This window comes from Halichoerus grypus, chromosome 8, assembly GCF_964656455.1.
Source record: "Halichoerus grypus chromosome 8, mHalGry1.hap1.1, whole genome shotgun sequence".
Classification (NCBI taxonomy): domain Eukaryota; kingdom Metazoa; phylum Chordata; class Mammalia; order Carnivora; family Phocidae; genus Halichoerus; species Halichoerus grypus.
Window position 1 is genome coordinate 69,622,040 of NC_135719.1, and position 15,535 is coordinate 69,637,574.

Consider the following 15,535-nt stretch of genomic DNA (forward strand, 5'->3'; position numbering starts at 1 on the left):
TACACCCCAGTGTCCGTTTATTCAAATAATACTGATTTCCGGGAAGGGTCTGGCTATCCCAGAACTTAGAGTTTTGTGGGGAATATGGATAAGAATCCACAGGCCATTAGGGCTCCGGGTGACCAGAGCTGTGATACTAGCAGCACAGGGGGGGATGTGGGCATAAGAGGGGTCCTATATTTGGCTTGGAGGTTGGAAAACGCCTCCCTGATGACACAACCTAAAAGCTGAGCCCTGAGGAATGAGCCAGAATTAGCTGCCCAAACCAGACCAGGGAATGAGGGCAAGAAGTGTCAATGATGAGGCCCAGGTTCCTTGGATAACTGGGTGGGTGGTAGAGCTATCCACTGAGATGGAGACACACGGAGAGGAAGAGTGGGGGCATAATTATGAGTTTAGACTTAAACCCACTTTTAAGTAGACACCCAGGTGTAGAGTCCACAAGGGGTTGGACATACAGGTCTGGAGTGAGAGGAAGACGAGCTTGTGTCACCAGGGAGGTGGATGGTGATTCAGAGCCATCATAGGGCTCTTTTGGTTGCGAGTAACAGAGACTCAAGTGAAGAAGGCTTAAGGACAAACGTACATTTTCTCATGAAGCTGATCAGACCAGAGTGTGCTGGCTTTAGACCTGGCCTAGGACCCCAAGTGGCGCCATCTGGTCTCTATCTCTCAGCTCTGCTGCCTTCCTCATGTTGGCTTCCCTCTCAGGCAGTTGCCCCTCATGGGGTAGGGGCAGGTGGCCATCTCTGATTCCAGACTCACCTTCTGCCAGCTCAGCAACCCCAGTGGGGGAAAAAAGAAAACCTCTTCTCAACAGTTTCTGCAAAAGTCTTAGGTTTGAGTCTCATTGGTTAGACCTTGGCCATATACCTATCCTGAACCAATTCCTTGAGGCAGGGGAATGAAATACCCATGCCTGCAGTGGGGTGCTTGGCCCCCAAACCATGTGGACTGAGAGTGGGGAAACGTGGCTCCTCAGGGTGCTGCTATCAAAAAAGGGAAAATATTTGCTACATAGGTGAGGCATCGGGCAGCCCCCACAAAAGCCAGGGAAAGAGAGGGCATGGCATGGTCAGCAGGGCCAGATGCTTCTGGGAAAAGGGTTGAAATGGATCCAGTGGATTAGCCATCAGGAGCCAGGGTGACCTTGGCAAGAGCCATGCCAGTTAAGTGGTGGTGATGGAAGCCAGGTGGCAGTGGGCTGAGGAGTGAGTGGGAGGTGAAGCGTCAAATATAGAAAACTCTCAGCAACTGGGTACTGCAGGGAAGGAACTGTGCCCTGGTGACAGGCATTCTGATGAAAGCCATTATAAGTTGATGGAAGGGGCCTGTAGAATGTGAGCAGCTGGTATCTCAGAAACCTAAGAAGAGGCAGGCCTCGGAGCAGGGGAGGGGGGCTTGAGGGCAGGGGGGTGTGGTGGGGGTGGCAGCAGTCACGGAGGGAGACCCTGCATGTTGGCCTCCTGTCCACGTACTACATCACCTGCCTGACGAACGGTAGCAATGCCACCGGATGAGGAGAAATGTGAGGGGAAATGTGTTCGGGGTTTTTTTTTGTTTGTTTGTTTGTTTTTTTAATTATAAAATTCTCTTCCTTAACTCACATCTAGAAGCTTACTTCTAAAAGACATTCAGTATAATTTTCAAGACCTTGGAAAATTATGAACTAGAAAGCGGTGGTCCCTGGATCTGCTATGGGTCAGAATCACTGGGAGCCTGAGAACAGATTCCAGGGGCCTCCATCCCAGACCTCCTGAATTGGAATTTCTGTAGGAGAGGCTCCGAAATCTGGTTTGAGTTTGGTTTGGGTTTGGTTTTTATAAACCACCTCCCAGAGTAATTCTTAGGTAGCCTCCCCCAGGAAATATTTGGGAACCATTGATAGACAAAGGTTCAGCTAATGGAATCATGATTGTTGAACTTTTTAAGCCTGAAGCGGGTCGGCCTCAACCCAGAAGAGGGAGGCTCACTTTGGTGGCCCTTCCATGGCATGTGGTCCAAGCTCCATCTGTTCACATTCTTAGTGAATGACCTAGATGAAGACCTAGAAGTCATGCTTACAAAACTGGGAATTATGCAAAAAATGCAATTTAATAAACAGCCTTTTTCACTTAATATGATATGATGAACTTTTTCTTGTGTCATGAAGTAATCTTCAGAAATAGCTTTCATGACTGCATCCTAGTCTATCCTACAGCTTGGAACATTGTTTCTAATTTTATGCTGTTATCTGTAATATTGCAGTGGACATTCTTGGCTGTAAATCTTTGTATGTCTCAGTTTTTTCTTTTTCTTAGAATAGCTGCCCAAGTATGAATTACTACATCAAAAGTTATAAATATTTGTCAAGTTTATGTATATTGCTGATTATATGTACACCTATGTAATACATATATGTATATATAATATATATCTTAAATAAAGCATATATTTTATCTGGAATATGTATATGTACATATATTCCTTTTCAGAAAAGTCATTCCAAATTAGATTCCCACCACAGAATCTAATATGAGGATCATTATTTCACCAAACTGTCAGTAAAACTATGTATTATTTAAAAACAAGTGTGACAGGAAAAAATTTATTTTTTTAAAGATTTTACTTATTTATTTTGAGAGAGAGAGAGCAGAAGCAGAGGGGAGGGACAGAGGCAGAGGGAGAAGCAGACTCCACACTGAGCAGGGAGCCCGATGCGGGACTGGATCCCAAGACCCTGGGATCATGACCCACGCTGAAGGCAGATGCTTAACTGACTGAGCCACCCAGGCGCCCCTTGTTTTTTTATTTTTTTAGCACTATTGAATAATCTTACCTTTTCCCACTACCACATGAGGCTTCCTCATACGCTAACTTATTAAATATTGGGATCTTTTGGAGCCTTTCTCTCCTGTTGTATTGCTCTGTTGGTAGATTCTTATGCCCACAACATACTGTCTTAAGGACTGTCATTAAAACATTCTTTAATTAAATGGTAATGCAGACCCTTCTGATCTCACTTCTCTTTATTGTGCTAATACTGTCAATCATCATTTCCTGTTATTCTTTCAGAGGAACTTTAAAATTACTTCATTAGATTCTTCCCAGAAAATACCATTGGGATCCATTTGTATTGGAACTGCATTTTATCTTGGTATTTGCTCTTCCCAAGCAGGAACACAGCATGGCTTTGACTCAGACCTTTTATCGATCTCAGAGAGGTGTTTGATTTACTTACATAGACTTCTATATACTCTGTGTTGTTCTTAGGTATTTTATATTCCTTCTCTCTTATGAATCAGATTTTTTTCCTTTATATTTTCTAGATTGGTATTGCAAGTATGTGAGATAGCTACTGATTTTTATGCATTTTCGTTTTGTATCTGTTCATTTGATTGAAGTTACTCTGACAGCTTTTTAGTAGGTTCTCTTAGATTTTCTGATAGACAGCTGTATCAATTACATTCATGATTACTTTGTTTCCTCTGCTGTTTCATATTTGATTGTATTGGGAAGCGAGCATCTACACCAAGCTTCTAATAGTGATGACAATGCTTTTGTTACTTCACCTTAAGATGTGATGTTAGCTGCTGGTTTAATATTTTATAAATTAATCACATTAAGAAATTATCTATTACTAGTCTTAAAAGAATTTCATTTGAAAGCACTAGAACAGATGTTGAGCTTCATTAAATGCCTTTTTACTTTTTCTTTTAACCAGTGTTCTGTGGAAGGTAATTCTGGGAGACTGGTAATAGGTGTTCAAAAAGGGTCCTATAGTTAAGGAACTTTGGGAAAGGCTGTGTTCTATAGCCTCGTCATGCAGCTTTCCAGTGCTCCCAGATCAACCTCAAGTCTGTTGTCTGGTTCATAAATTACAAGTCCTCATGCAGAAGACACTTAATAGATCTTCATTGCATGAGCAGATGAATGACTGGAGAAATTAACAGGGCTATAAACAACTGGGAAGCATGTTGCCTTGGATTCCAGTGAACTTCCTCTCCCTTTCGTCTCCTTCCTTTCCTTACTTTCTCTTTCTTCCAGCCTCCTTCCAGAGTAGCATGGAAGGCAGAACGGAGCAGCTTGTGGTCCCGGTACCAGTTAGACAGCAGTGTGCCTTAAGCACATCTCAGCCCTGCGTGGTTGAAATGCCATTCATAGCTGGGAAAATCAAGCTGTGAAAAGACTTTATCCAGCAAATTCCGGTTTCTTGATCCCACGGGGTATTGTAGATTCCTTAGTAGGCACAGCAGTTTCAAAAATGATGTCACCTGAGCAAGGAGCCCTGGCCGTAATATGTCCATGATTCAACTAAAGGAAAAAAACAAAAATGAAAATAAAAGTCAGGTTTCACACATAAGGAAGACCTAGAGTCTTAAAATGGAAGTGAAGCTTGGCCTAACTTAGTTTTTCGGCAACTTAAAGAGGATTGAAATTTTAAAGAGAGGGAGATATTTCTGATATTTATCTCAGCATTATTTATAAGAGCCAGAAATGGGAAGCGATTTCAATGCCCAAGAGTAAGGAAGTGGCAAACTCAGTTGTTAGACATTTGTCTTAGAATAGTCTGCAGCTACTAAAAATTGTTTTCAACGAATTTCTGATGGTATGAGGAAAAACTAATGGTGAAAAATCTAGATGCAAAATTATTTAAACATTTTGATCCCAATTTTAGAAAGAAAAAATTATATTCACAGAACTGTGACTGGATGGAAATAGATCAAAGTGTTAAAAGTAGTCGTCATCCTGTGTTAATGTGGTCTCGTGCGAGCTGCTTACCTTGTCCTAAGCAGGGATAAAATGCCTGCTCCAACAACAGTGAGGGCAAAGTGATAAAATGTGTATGAAATGCCTTATAAACGGTACAGTGTGGTTTCATAATAATCTATTGTTCAGTGATGTCCAGGAGTGGTGGTGGCAGTGGTGCTTATTTGCTAGGAAATAATTATATATTCCTGACCATTTTGTAAGACTTTTGTGATAACAAATGTTTGATTCTTCTCCCACTTGCATTTCTTGGGATTAAACACAAGGATAAACAAAGGACATCTAGATTCAACACAAATCAGAGTTGAAGGACTAACCCTTTCTTTTCATTCGCTCTCCTAGTGAAATAGTGGATCAAGTATTATCAGTAAAAAAATACATTATATAAAGCTTTCCAACACTTACTATAAATCGAAATGTGTTTAAACTCATAGCCCTGAATTTTAAAATAAGGAAATATAACTGCTTCTCCACGGCACTCAAAAGTTGTACTTTATATATTTCTTTCACATCTGTATGGCTTAAAACCTTAGTAACTGATACTCAAAAGAACAAAATGACTGTTGGGGATGGTTTCATGCTCTTTTTAAAAATGTCCTAGTCCACTGCAAGGAATTGAACTCTCAAACTCTGCACAGATACCGATGTAGGCACTAACATTTCTAAAAATCTCATCATTACACAAGCCATTTCTCTAGGTTTTGGCTTGAGAATTTAAAAAGAATGCTCATAAAACACCCCAAATATATGCACCATCTTACTTTTTAGAGTGCTGATTTAATTATTGAATACCTACTAAAAAGTCTTAGATTTGTATATTTGTTACGAATCACAGAATGCGTTCCTGTAAATGCTCCTGTTGCAGGCTGACTCGGCCTCTCAAGCTCTGATTCAGGGCAGGTAGTGTTCTCACAGGACGGGTAAGAAATCTAGGTTCTAACAAACCACTTAATCTCTGTGAGCCTTAGTTTTTTCATTTGTAAAATGGGGATAAAAATAATACCTACCCTGTAAGGTACTTAGGATGAAATAGATTTATTCATATAAAGACTTTAGGACCTACCAAATCCTCCAAAGTTAGGTACATGGTAGTCCTCTTTTATGCGCTCTTCGACTTCCCATGGTTTCACTTAACTCACTGTCAACCGCACTCTAGAAGCAGATGATTCTCCTTTTGACATATGGCGAGGTCGGTAGTAGCTAATGTGACGTCACACAGTGCCCGTCATTCACCTCACTTCACCTCACCTCATCACGTAGGCATTTTATCACCTCACATCATCATCAGAAGAGTGAGTACAGTAGAGTAAGATATTTAGAGAGAAAGACCACATAACATAATTTTTATTACAGCATATTGTTATAATTGTTCTATTTTATTATTTTTGTTAAGCTCTTACTGTGCCTAATTTATAAATTAAACTTTATCATGTGCGTGTATGTGTAGGAAAAAACATTGTGCCTGTAGGGTTTAGGCATTCCCTGAGGGGCTTAGGACGTATCCTCCATGAATAAGGGAGGACTACTGTATTACTAAAATAATTAATGCCTTGTCCATGATTCCAAGCACAAGTCAGTACCTAGGCAGAACGCATGGATGAATACCCAGGGGACACAACATTTGCAGAAGTCTGTCATTGAATAATGTACCTTGTTTGTTTGTTTTTAGTCATTCTTAAGCCCATCTCTGAGAAGATGGTGCTTGAGTATCTTGAGGGACTTTTCATCCTGAAGATTTTCTTTTCCTCTTGACACAAATGATATTTTTTGCTAGGACATTAAAAAAATTTTTTTCTAGCCTAAGCAATGGAAGGAAAAAGACACTATCCACATATACCCTTGCATGAAATCAGCTCCTTGAACCAAGGCTGGGCCAGTGTGCCCAGGAGCCATTTGGACAAGGCCACACCATGGCCTTTAGCAGACAGGGACAAAGATATGTTGGGTCTCCCATCCTCCCCACCAGCCCCCTGCCCAACTGCTTGGAATCCCAGATGTCTGTCTTTTTTTTTATGTTGATGGCTTGGAGCAATCACCCCTGGAAGTGGCAGCCCTTTCTGAGAACACAGGAAAAGGAGAGCCGGGTGGAGCCAGGCACCAAACCCCTGTCTAACGCACGGGATGCACGTGCAGGGGGCTTGTCGACTGTGAGCTGTGGCAATACTCTTCCCTAGTCTTCCTGCGGCCTCTCGTTCCTTTGAATTCTTGTTATTGCAGATAACACCACAAAGTCCCCGGAACTCGTAGCTCTGGGAAAGCCTCTGATACATCAACATTTAACACAGTTGATCAGCCTCGTGCCTGTAGGTGACTCGTTTTTGTATGTCGTACCTCAGAATCCACTCACACTCTCCGAGGTTTCTGGTTTTGAACCTCGTCACTTTCTTCTCACTTTGTTCACGTCAGATACCCTGTGTCCTGGTTGGTCTTAGTTCCCTCACTGCATCTGACATGTGCCTGCCCACCTGGCTGTGTGATGTCAGTATACCTGAGTTTCCCCATCCCCCGATGTAAAACTCTTCTGGGCAGTCGGCTTGGAGTATCATATATTAACTCATGTATCCGACACGTCCTACTTAGGGTGCCAGCAGCTGGGAGCTGTGTGGGACCCCAGCGCTACGGGCTGAGCCTGGTGTAAAAGCAAATGCCTCGGGCCAAGAGAGAGGAGCCCCAGGCTCCAAGTCTTGCACGGCCACTGGCAAGTCTGACCAGCAAGTCTTTGCCGGCTCTAATCCTCAGTCTCTTCACCTGTCGAGACATGGGGTTGAGCCACATGATTCCTAAGAGAGTTTGGGACTCAAGAGTTCTGAGTGTGTGGATCACACCAGGCAGGAAATGACAACGTATCAGAAAAGAGGAGATGGGCCCACAAACAGCACCAATACCAGGTGTTCCCGAGGAGGTCCACAAGAGAAGAGGAGGTGGGGAGTGGCCAGAAAAAAAGGTCCTGGAGTGCTCAGCAAGAGAGGACTGCCCGAAGGAGGTGACACTTTATAAAGTGACTTAAAGAGCAAGTAGGATAGATGGTAGAGATCATGAGACATGATTCCCTGCCAGACAGAGGGAATGAGGTAAGGGAAGTCAGGGTCAGGAATTTTAAGCCTGGAAAAGCCTAATCAGGGAGGGAAGAAGGCCTAAAATAGGTGAGGAGCAAGAACCCCAGAGCTCAAAGCAGAAGGGGGTGGCTCGTGGGGAAGGGAAGTCATCCGGGAAGGACTGGGTTGTTGGTGAAGGCTGTCTAATGAAAGTGGTACTTTAGAAAAGCAATCTCATCTTGCAGGGCAGATGGGGGAGAGGGAGGCTGGGAGACAGCTGGACAGGACAGGGTGACCAGAACCCACATGAGGTGTGATGAGGAGGCAGAATAGTGAGGGAGGGAGGCCAGAGCCAGGTGGCCACCTGAAGGAGGGTGTGGAGAAAGCCGGTCAGCCCCCAGACACTGGTTCAGCACCTACTTTGTTCCAGATGCTTGTTAGATGCTAGGGTACAGTAGAGAGCCAGACAGACAAGGGTCTCCCTCTCAAGGTGCTCCTAATATCCTGGGACAGTGACATGCCAACAGGAACATGGCACAATATCAACTCTTGCTAAGTGCTCTGATTAGGTTATGAGGGGGAGGGATGGGGAACCAGACTGGAGAGGCTTCTGTGTCAGGGTGCTCCCCAAGGAAGTATCATGTGGCATGCAGAGATCTGGGGGAGGGCCTTCCCCGAGGTGGGAATGGCCTTGGCATATTGAAAAGGTGGCACAAAGTCCAGTGTGATCAGACATTCAAACACTCATTATTTCAACAAGTATTTATTGAGCACCCCAACCATGTGCCAGAGATTGTTGCAAGCATGTGGGAAGCATTAGTGAACAGAAGAGACTAAAAGCCCTGCTTTCCTGCAGCATATACTCTACCAGGTGGAGGCAGGGAATAAGTCATAAATATAATAAGTGAATTTTACAGCCATGGGAAAGAGAACACAATTTTTTTTTTCTAATTTTTTTGCTGTTAAAGATAATGCTGCAATGGACATCTTCACACAAAAATCTTTTTCGTGTATCTAGGATTTTTGCTAAAGATAGATTTCAAAAAGGAGAACTACCCCCATTTTAAAGGCTTTTGACACAAAGTATCAAATTGCTTTTCAGTGAGGTTATACCAACTGATTATTCCGCTAATATACATAAGGGTGTTTATTTTACTACACCCTCACCAGAGTTGGGTATTATGAGCTCTTTAAAGTGTTAATACATTATGTCTTTATTGGTATCGCTTTGATAACGAAATTGAACACTGAATTTTGGCTTTTTATAATCTGCGGGAGAAAGTATCACTAAGCAGATTAACAAGGTAAACAAGCTATACAAGAGCCCTTCCTAGTTCTACTTCTCTTCTGTGTCTGGGACCCAAAGATGGAGTGATTTATCAAAGTCACAGTTCAGAGGCACCTTTTACTTCAAACTGATTCACATTAGCAACATACTTTAACAAATACTTGTCAAATATAAACCGAAATATATGTAAGTATACTTTAAAAATAATTTATTAAAGTTCTGTCTGGCAGGGTTGTTACTTGGGAAGTTCTAGCTTCTCTTACATTATGAACTTGAAAATAAGAAACACATACTCTTCTTGAAACAATTTCATACTTTAGACTTTTCATTGAAACTTCTATTATTCCCAAATTAGTGGGGTTTGTTGTGCTTTTATATAAACCTATATATTTATGTAAACATCAAAAGCAATTCAGGCTCTCCTTGGCAATGATGGCCTGACTTACACACCTTTACGTGTGAATTACTTCCCTGCTGGGGACTCCCTGCTGAACCACAGCATCCACACACCCCTCCACCCCTGCCTGAGCCCCATCCTCACCTCCTGAGGCCTGGAGCTGAAAGGCCCTCCTCCTGTGCAGGCCTGGGAAGGTGCTGAGAAGGGGCAAGATTGCAGAAAACCACCCAAGGCAGGGCCCAACCTAGGTTTTCCCCCAAAAGGTAGTGCTACAGTTCTTGTCTGGTTTCTATTTTATTGGGGTGTCTGTGAACATTGTAGGCTATCTTGCCATTGCTGTTAACATTGATTCTGTGGGAGAGTGCCTGTCAAGTTTCAAGCCAACACTTGGACCTGAGCCTTTTGTGAGAACTTTGTGTGCTGCAGGGAGCCTGGTGACATTGACTGCTGTTCTTCCAAGCCCAGGACCCCCTCCTCGGCGGTCCCCCTTCCTCTGTCCCACGGATCTCCTGGCATAGTGTCATCCAGGCCATGGGGCGTGGAAATCAGAGTGGTCTTGGGAGCGGTGTGATCTGGACTTGAATTCTAGCTTTGCTGATGAATGACTTCAGACTTGAGATCCCAGAGTGGCTGTAAAACCAAAATTCCACATTCCTATGTGTATATGAAATTCACACACTCTGTTTACACTCTGCAAGTGCTGGAGTTTCACAGAGCGTGAGATGCTATTGCTGGCTTCTACCAGTATTTCTAAGATTTGTGTGGAATTTCGTAAGAATTTGTAAATGTGAACATTTCTGCTCCTAAGGGTATTTACTAGTATGCTCAGTGCCTGAAAATGTTTTGAAATTTTTTAAAAATTAAATTTGAACATGTTTGGAAAAGTATCTCCTTCTCTCCCCAGCTTTTCTCTAGGGAGAACAGAGAGAGCTGGTGCCTTGTTGTTAGGGCAGCCCCAGGACCATGCAGGAAGCCAGTGGGGAGAACTCTCCTCCCTCACTTTTGAGGAGAAATAGGATTGCAGTGTCTATGGCCAGCACAGTCTGCATGAGGACCCTGAACTCCCCTTGTGCTCCTCATCCCAGAGCAAACCACCGGCTCAAACCCAGGTTTAAAACATTGTCTGAAGGGGCGCCTGGGTGGCTCAGTTGGTTAAGCCTCTGCCTTTGGCTCAGGTCATGATCCTGGAGTCACAGGATTGAGTCCCTGCATCGGGCTCCCTGCTCAGCGGGGAGCCTGCTTCTCCCTCTGCCCCTCCCCCTGCTCATGTTCTCTCTCACTCTTTTGCACACCCACTCCCTCTCTCCCTCTCTCTCATAAATAAATAAAATCTTTAAATAAACAAACAGAAAAACATTGTCTGGAGACAGCACGAGACCTGGAGTCCAACTGCCTGCATTCCATTTCCACTGAAACACACTTATTGTGTGACCTTAGGCAAGTTGCTTAGCCTTTCTGATGCCCCAGTTTTCCCACCTGTAAAATGGGAATAATGTTAGTGCCCACTACAGAGTGTTATGGGGAGTACACGAACAATTGTGCACATGGAGGGCTTTGTACTCCAGGTAAATAATGAGCACTTGGTAAATGCTGGGTGCTGTTATCCGATCGTTTTTTCACATTTCCTCAAAATTTAGGGGACATATTTAAATGTTATCTATTCTGGTGCTCCACAGCTTCACAGAAATGTAGAAACTTTGGATGACATAAAAACTAGCAATGAAATCAATTAAATGTTCAGAATATAGCCGCTAAGATGGCTAAACAATTTCAGTTTTTTATTTTTTATAGAAAACATAGGTGTCAGGGATGGCCTAATTTCTTATTCTTAGAAAGATGGCAAAATTGTGTTGGACAGTTGAGAGTGCAGTCCCTTCTGTCCCAGGAAATAAAATGACAGGTTCAGACCTAAATTTGATCAGTTGGGACATTTTAGAAATAAACAAATAGTTGTTAGGAATGGGGAGCTGGAGAAAACTGTGCACATTCATGCCCTGGAGCCTCTCTCCCAGGGTTAAGGGTCATCGCCCTGGCAGGCTTGGGACATGGCTCCGCCCTAATCACCTCCAACAGGGATTCCTTTCCACCGCTCCCCACTCCCAGAACCTGCTCCCAGTCACTTTCTTTTTTTTTTTTTTTTTTTTAAGATTTTATTTTTTATTTGAGAGAGAGAGAATGAGAGACAGAGAGCATGAGAGGGAGGAGGGTCAGAGGGAGAAGCAGACTCCCTGCCGAGCAGGGAGCCCAATGCGGGACTCGATCCTAGGACTCCAGGATCATGACCTGAGCCAAAGGCAGTCGCTTAACCAACTGAGCCACCCAGGCGCCCTCCCAGTCACTTTCAAGTGTTCTCTGAAGGTGTTGCCTTTCCACCTGTTGCTTGGTAATGAGGGAAATGTATTCCAAAGTATTCCTTTCTTCGTGTTCCCCTCGGCTGCAAAGGAAGGAGGGAGTAGTCTTTGCCCTGCCCTGCCCCATTCCACATATGCATAAATACAGGGAAGTGTGTTTCTTCTTCATGGAAAGGAAATCTTGGTGGGGAGGGAGGGGCTCCGAGGGGCTTCGGCTGAATGAAGTGCTGGTGGTGGAAGGCTGGTGCAGAGGAGTGAGTTAGGGCTCAGCCGTTTTCCATATAAAGCAGACTTTCCCCACCACTCTACCTCTGGCCGCCTTGCCCCACCCCAGCCATATCACTGAGCCAGTCCTTGGCCTGTATCCCATCAGTTGGTCTTCTGGGCCCCCTGAATAGGAACCATCAGTGACATTTGCTAGGCCCACCTGCCCAGTTGTGCAGGTTAAACTCCATGAAGGCACTGGGCAGGGGAGCATGTTGGGGGGTAAAATCCAGCTAGCTTGCTAAGCTGTGAACCCTGGTGCAGGGCTGTGTCTGCCCAGAGGAAGGGGCATCTTCTTCCAATTTGCACATAGGGCTAGTAATGGCCCTGGTGGTATCTAATCTGACCCCTCCAAGACACCCCTTCTTCAACCCTCATTCCTCATAGCAGCCTCTGTTGCTGCAGAATTCTTTGGAGATCGGCTTCTATGGCCATTACCTCCAGGAACCCAAGGGAACTGTAAAGTGCACCGGGAGGATGTGCCGGCCTCATTGATCACCAGTGACAAGGAAGGGAGATGGTTCATTATTTCATTCACTGCATTGAGTGCCCTCTGTGGGCAGGCATGGTGCTGGGTGCTGGGGCTATGCGTCTGGCCGTAGGCATGGGCCTGCCTACAAGGGCCCACGATGAGAAAAATGCAGTGCCCCTGGTAAGCACCATCATGGCTGCAGGCACAGGGTGCCCGGGGCCCACAGAGGAGGTGTGCCCAACACGCTGGAGGGATGGGGACACTTCCCAAAAGGAGGTGGGCCTGAGCAGGTTCTCGCAGGATGCACAGGAGCTGGCTGGGTACACTTCCCTGGGGTGGTGTCTATGGTGCCAATGGAACCAGGAATGGGAATTGTGCTGAGCAGAGGTATGTTTTTCAGAAGACCCAGGAAGTCTGCAAGATGCCTGACCTGTTACTAGGCCTCAAGGAGGGGGGAAGGTGGGGCTTAGGTCTGTAGATCTTAAGCTTTGAAAATTTGTCATTAGCAAAAGAGTAAAATGCCAATCATTCTCCTTTTCTTGGTGGTTATGTTTCTAGGCCCAGGAAGCTTTCTGGCCTCTTGCTTTGTGATAACTTGCTAAGTTTCTTTTCTGTTTCCCTCTCCTAGATACTTACTGGAACAAGATTTCCCAGGCATGAGGATTGGTCCAGAGCCCACCACCGATTCCTTCATTGCTGTGATGTACGGGGAGACTGAGGGCAGCACCCCAGGGAACGCTTTAGTCGTGGACCCCAAAAAGCCATTTCGAAAGCTTAGTCGCTTTGGAAATGCATTCCTGAATCGGTAAGGACCAGCAGCCTGCCATCTTTGGTCAGGTTGTTTAAACCTTTTCTTTGAATTCTTGCCAATTACGTATAAAGTTTCAATAACAGAATGGAGCATGTCTATTCTAGAAGAGAGAAGATATAGAGAATATGCTTATTGTATTCAAATATTTGCAAAGATCATCATAGAAAATGATCATTTATTACCTATTCTGGGTGGCTTCAGAGGACAGAGCTAAGGCCCCAGGATTGGATGTTATAAGGGCACACAGTACAAGGAATACATTTCTTTTTTTTTTTTTTTAAGATTTTATTGATTTATTTGAGAGAGAGCACACAAGCAGGGAGACGAGCAGAGGGAGAGGGAGAAGCAGACTCCTCGCTGAGCAGGGAGCCCGACGTGGGGCTCGATCCCAGGACCCTGAGATCATGACCTGAGCCGAAGGCAGACGATTAACCGACTGAGCCACCCAGGCGCCCCTACAAGGAATACATTTCTAATATTTCAGCTGCACAGAAATGTATCAAGTTGCCTTGTGAGGAAGCGAGCTCCCCATCACTGACAATGTTAAGTGGCGGCTGGATGGCCGCTGCTCAGGCATGGTGTGCTGGGGACTCCTGGACTGAGAACTTAGCCCAGAGGACCCCTGGGGTTCGCCTGACCCCCAGATTCAGCCTGTTGATTATTCCAGGACAGGTCACCTCACCTGCCTGGCTGCCTCTTATGCTTCTCACTCCCATGCTGTGAGCTTCTTCTTTATTCATTAAGGCTGGGCAGGGGAAATAGAGGCAAAACAATACAAAAAGTTAAATTTGTGACTTGGTCATTCTATGACAGAAGTGAAGTTGTGGGATGGCTGAGGTTCTGTCTTAGCTGGAGCTGTGTTTCGTTTGTACTACCCTGTACCCTCTCCCCGGGGCTCCCAATGAAACAGGGGGGTGTGGATGCAGGGCACCTGCCCTCTTGGACTGACCTGCCATCCCCTCCCTCTCCTTCCTCCTCTTTGCTACTCCCAGCTTTTTTTTTTTTTTTTAAACCTTTTTCTCTTTCTTCTCTCCTGCCCTACCCCTCGCCCCTCCATTCCCCTCTTTTATGAGTCTCTTGCCTTACACCAGTTACTCTGGGGGTGTGGGCTGTGGGGGTGCAAAGCCAGGGAGGGGTCATCCAAACAAAAGAAACTTTTTAAATGGTTTAAAAAATAGAAACGGATCCTCCCAGCCATCTGCCGTCCTCCCAGAGGCTGAGATGTCTCATCACACAACTCCGGGGGGCGCCATTCACAAGGACGAGGGGAAGAATGTTGTGTCCAGGCACTGTGCGGTGGCTCTGCCCAGGGCATCCCAGGCAACCTCCAGAGATGCCTCTGGGAGAAACCTGACTCGAAGGGCTTTTTTATGCTCTTATCATAAATCGAAGGAGGCATCCAAATGGCAGCCGGGGAATATGGCAGTAGGATGAACAGAAATGCAGAGATGATGTAGATGGAGTCACAGAGATATCCCATCTTGCTGCTCACAGTGATTTACAGAATACTGTCCAGATGATTTTTTTCCACCTGCAGGATGCTCTCTGGGAGGAGTTTCCTCCCCATCTCCAGAGCGGCTTTGGTTGGCACCAGAGCCTCTCCTGTGGGAGAAGTAGGGGTTGAGCCCAGGCGGAAGAACATCAGAAGGTCTCCTGACACAATTGAGGGGAAGTGGGACAAAAAGCTCCCCCATCAGGGCCTCCGGGGAGCCCTGGTCATGGAGCAGGCAATAGCCAGTCTTCCTGTCCCAAGATGGGCCCTGGAAGGTTCCAGAGGCCTGGAAAGTGCAGGGCACAAGGTCCTTCTCCATGAGAGACTGGCTTGGAATCCCATGGTTTCATTACCACTGCCTTGAGTCTTACTCTCTTTTCGCCGGACAAAGGCTTAAAAAAGAAATAAGCTGCCACTTTTTTCAAATTCCTATTTTGTGAAGTCCACATTCACAAGGGGAAACCCTGGAAGAATGGCTGTCGGCTTGTTTTCTTTTGGCAGATGATTTACTTCCCTGACAAATCTTTTTTCAAATGCCAGAGATACAGCAGATGAGTGTGGAAAAGAAGCATTTAAGAAAATTCCAAGGGGCGCCTGGGTGGCTCAGTCGTTGAGCGTCTGCCTTCGGCTCAGGTCATAGTCCCAGGGTCCTGGGATCAACTCCCGCATCAGGCTC

At 45.1% G+C, this 15,535-nt stretch overlaps 1 protein-coding gene across 1 annotated transcript in view; it reads left to right on the forward strand.

The window, feature by feature from the left end:
* The window catches only part of EHD4 (EH domain containing 4), a 78,901-nt gene that overhangs the window by 6,243 nt on the left and 57,123 nt on the right, over positions 1–15,535 (forward strand). The window contains exon 2 of the mRNA XM_036084596.2: positions 13,185–13,361. Within this exon, the coding sequence (XP_035940489.1) occupies positions 13,185–13,361 (177 nt within the window). The remainder of the gene's footprint in view (positions 1–13,184; positions 13,362–15,535) is intronic.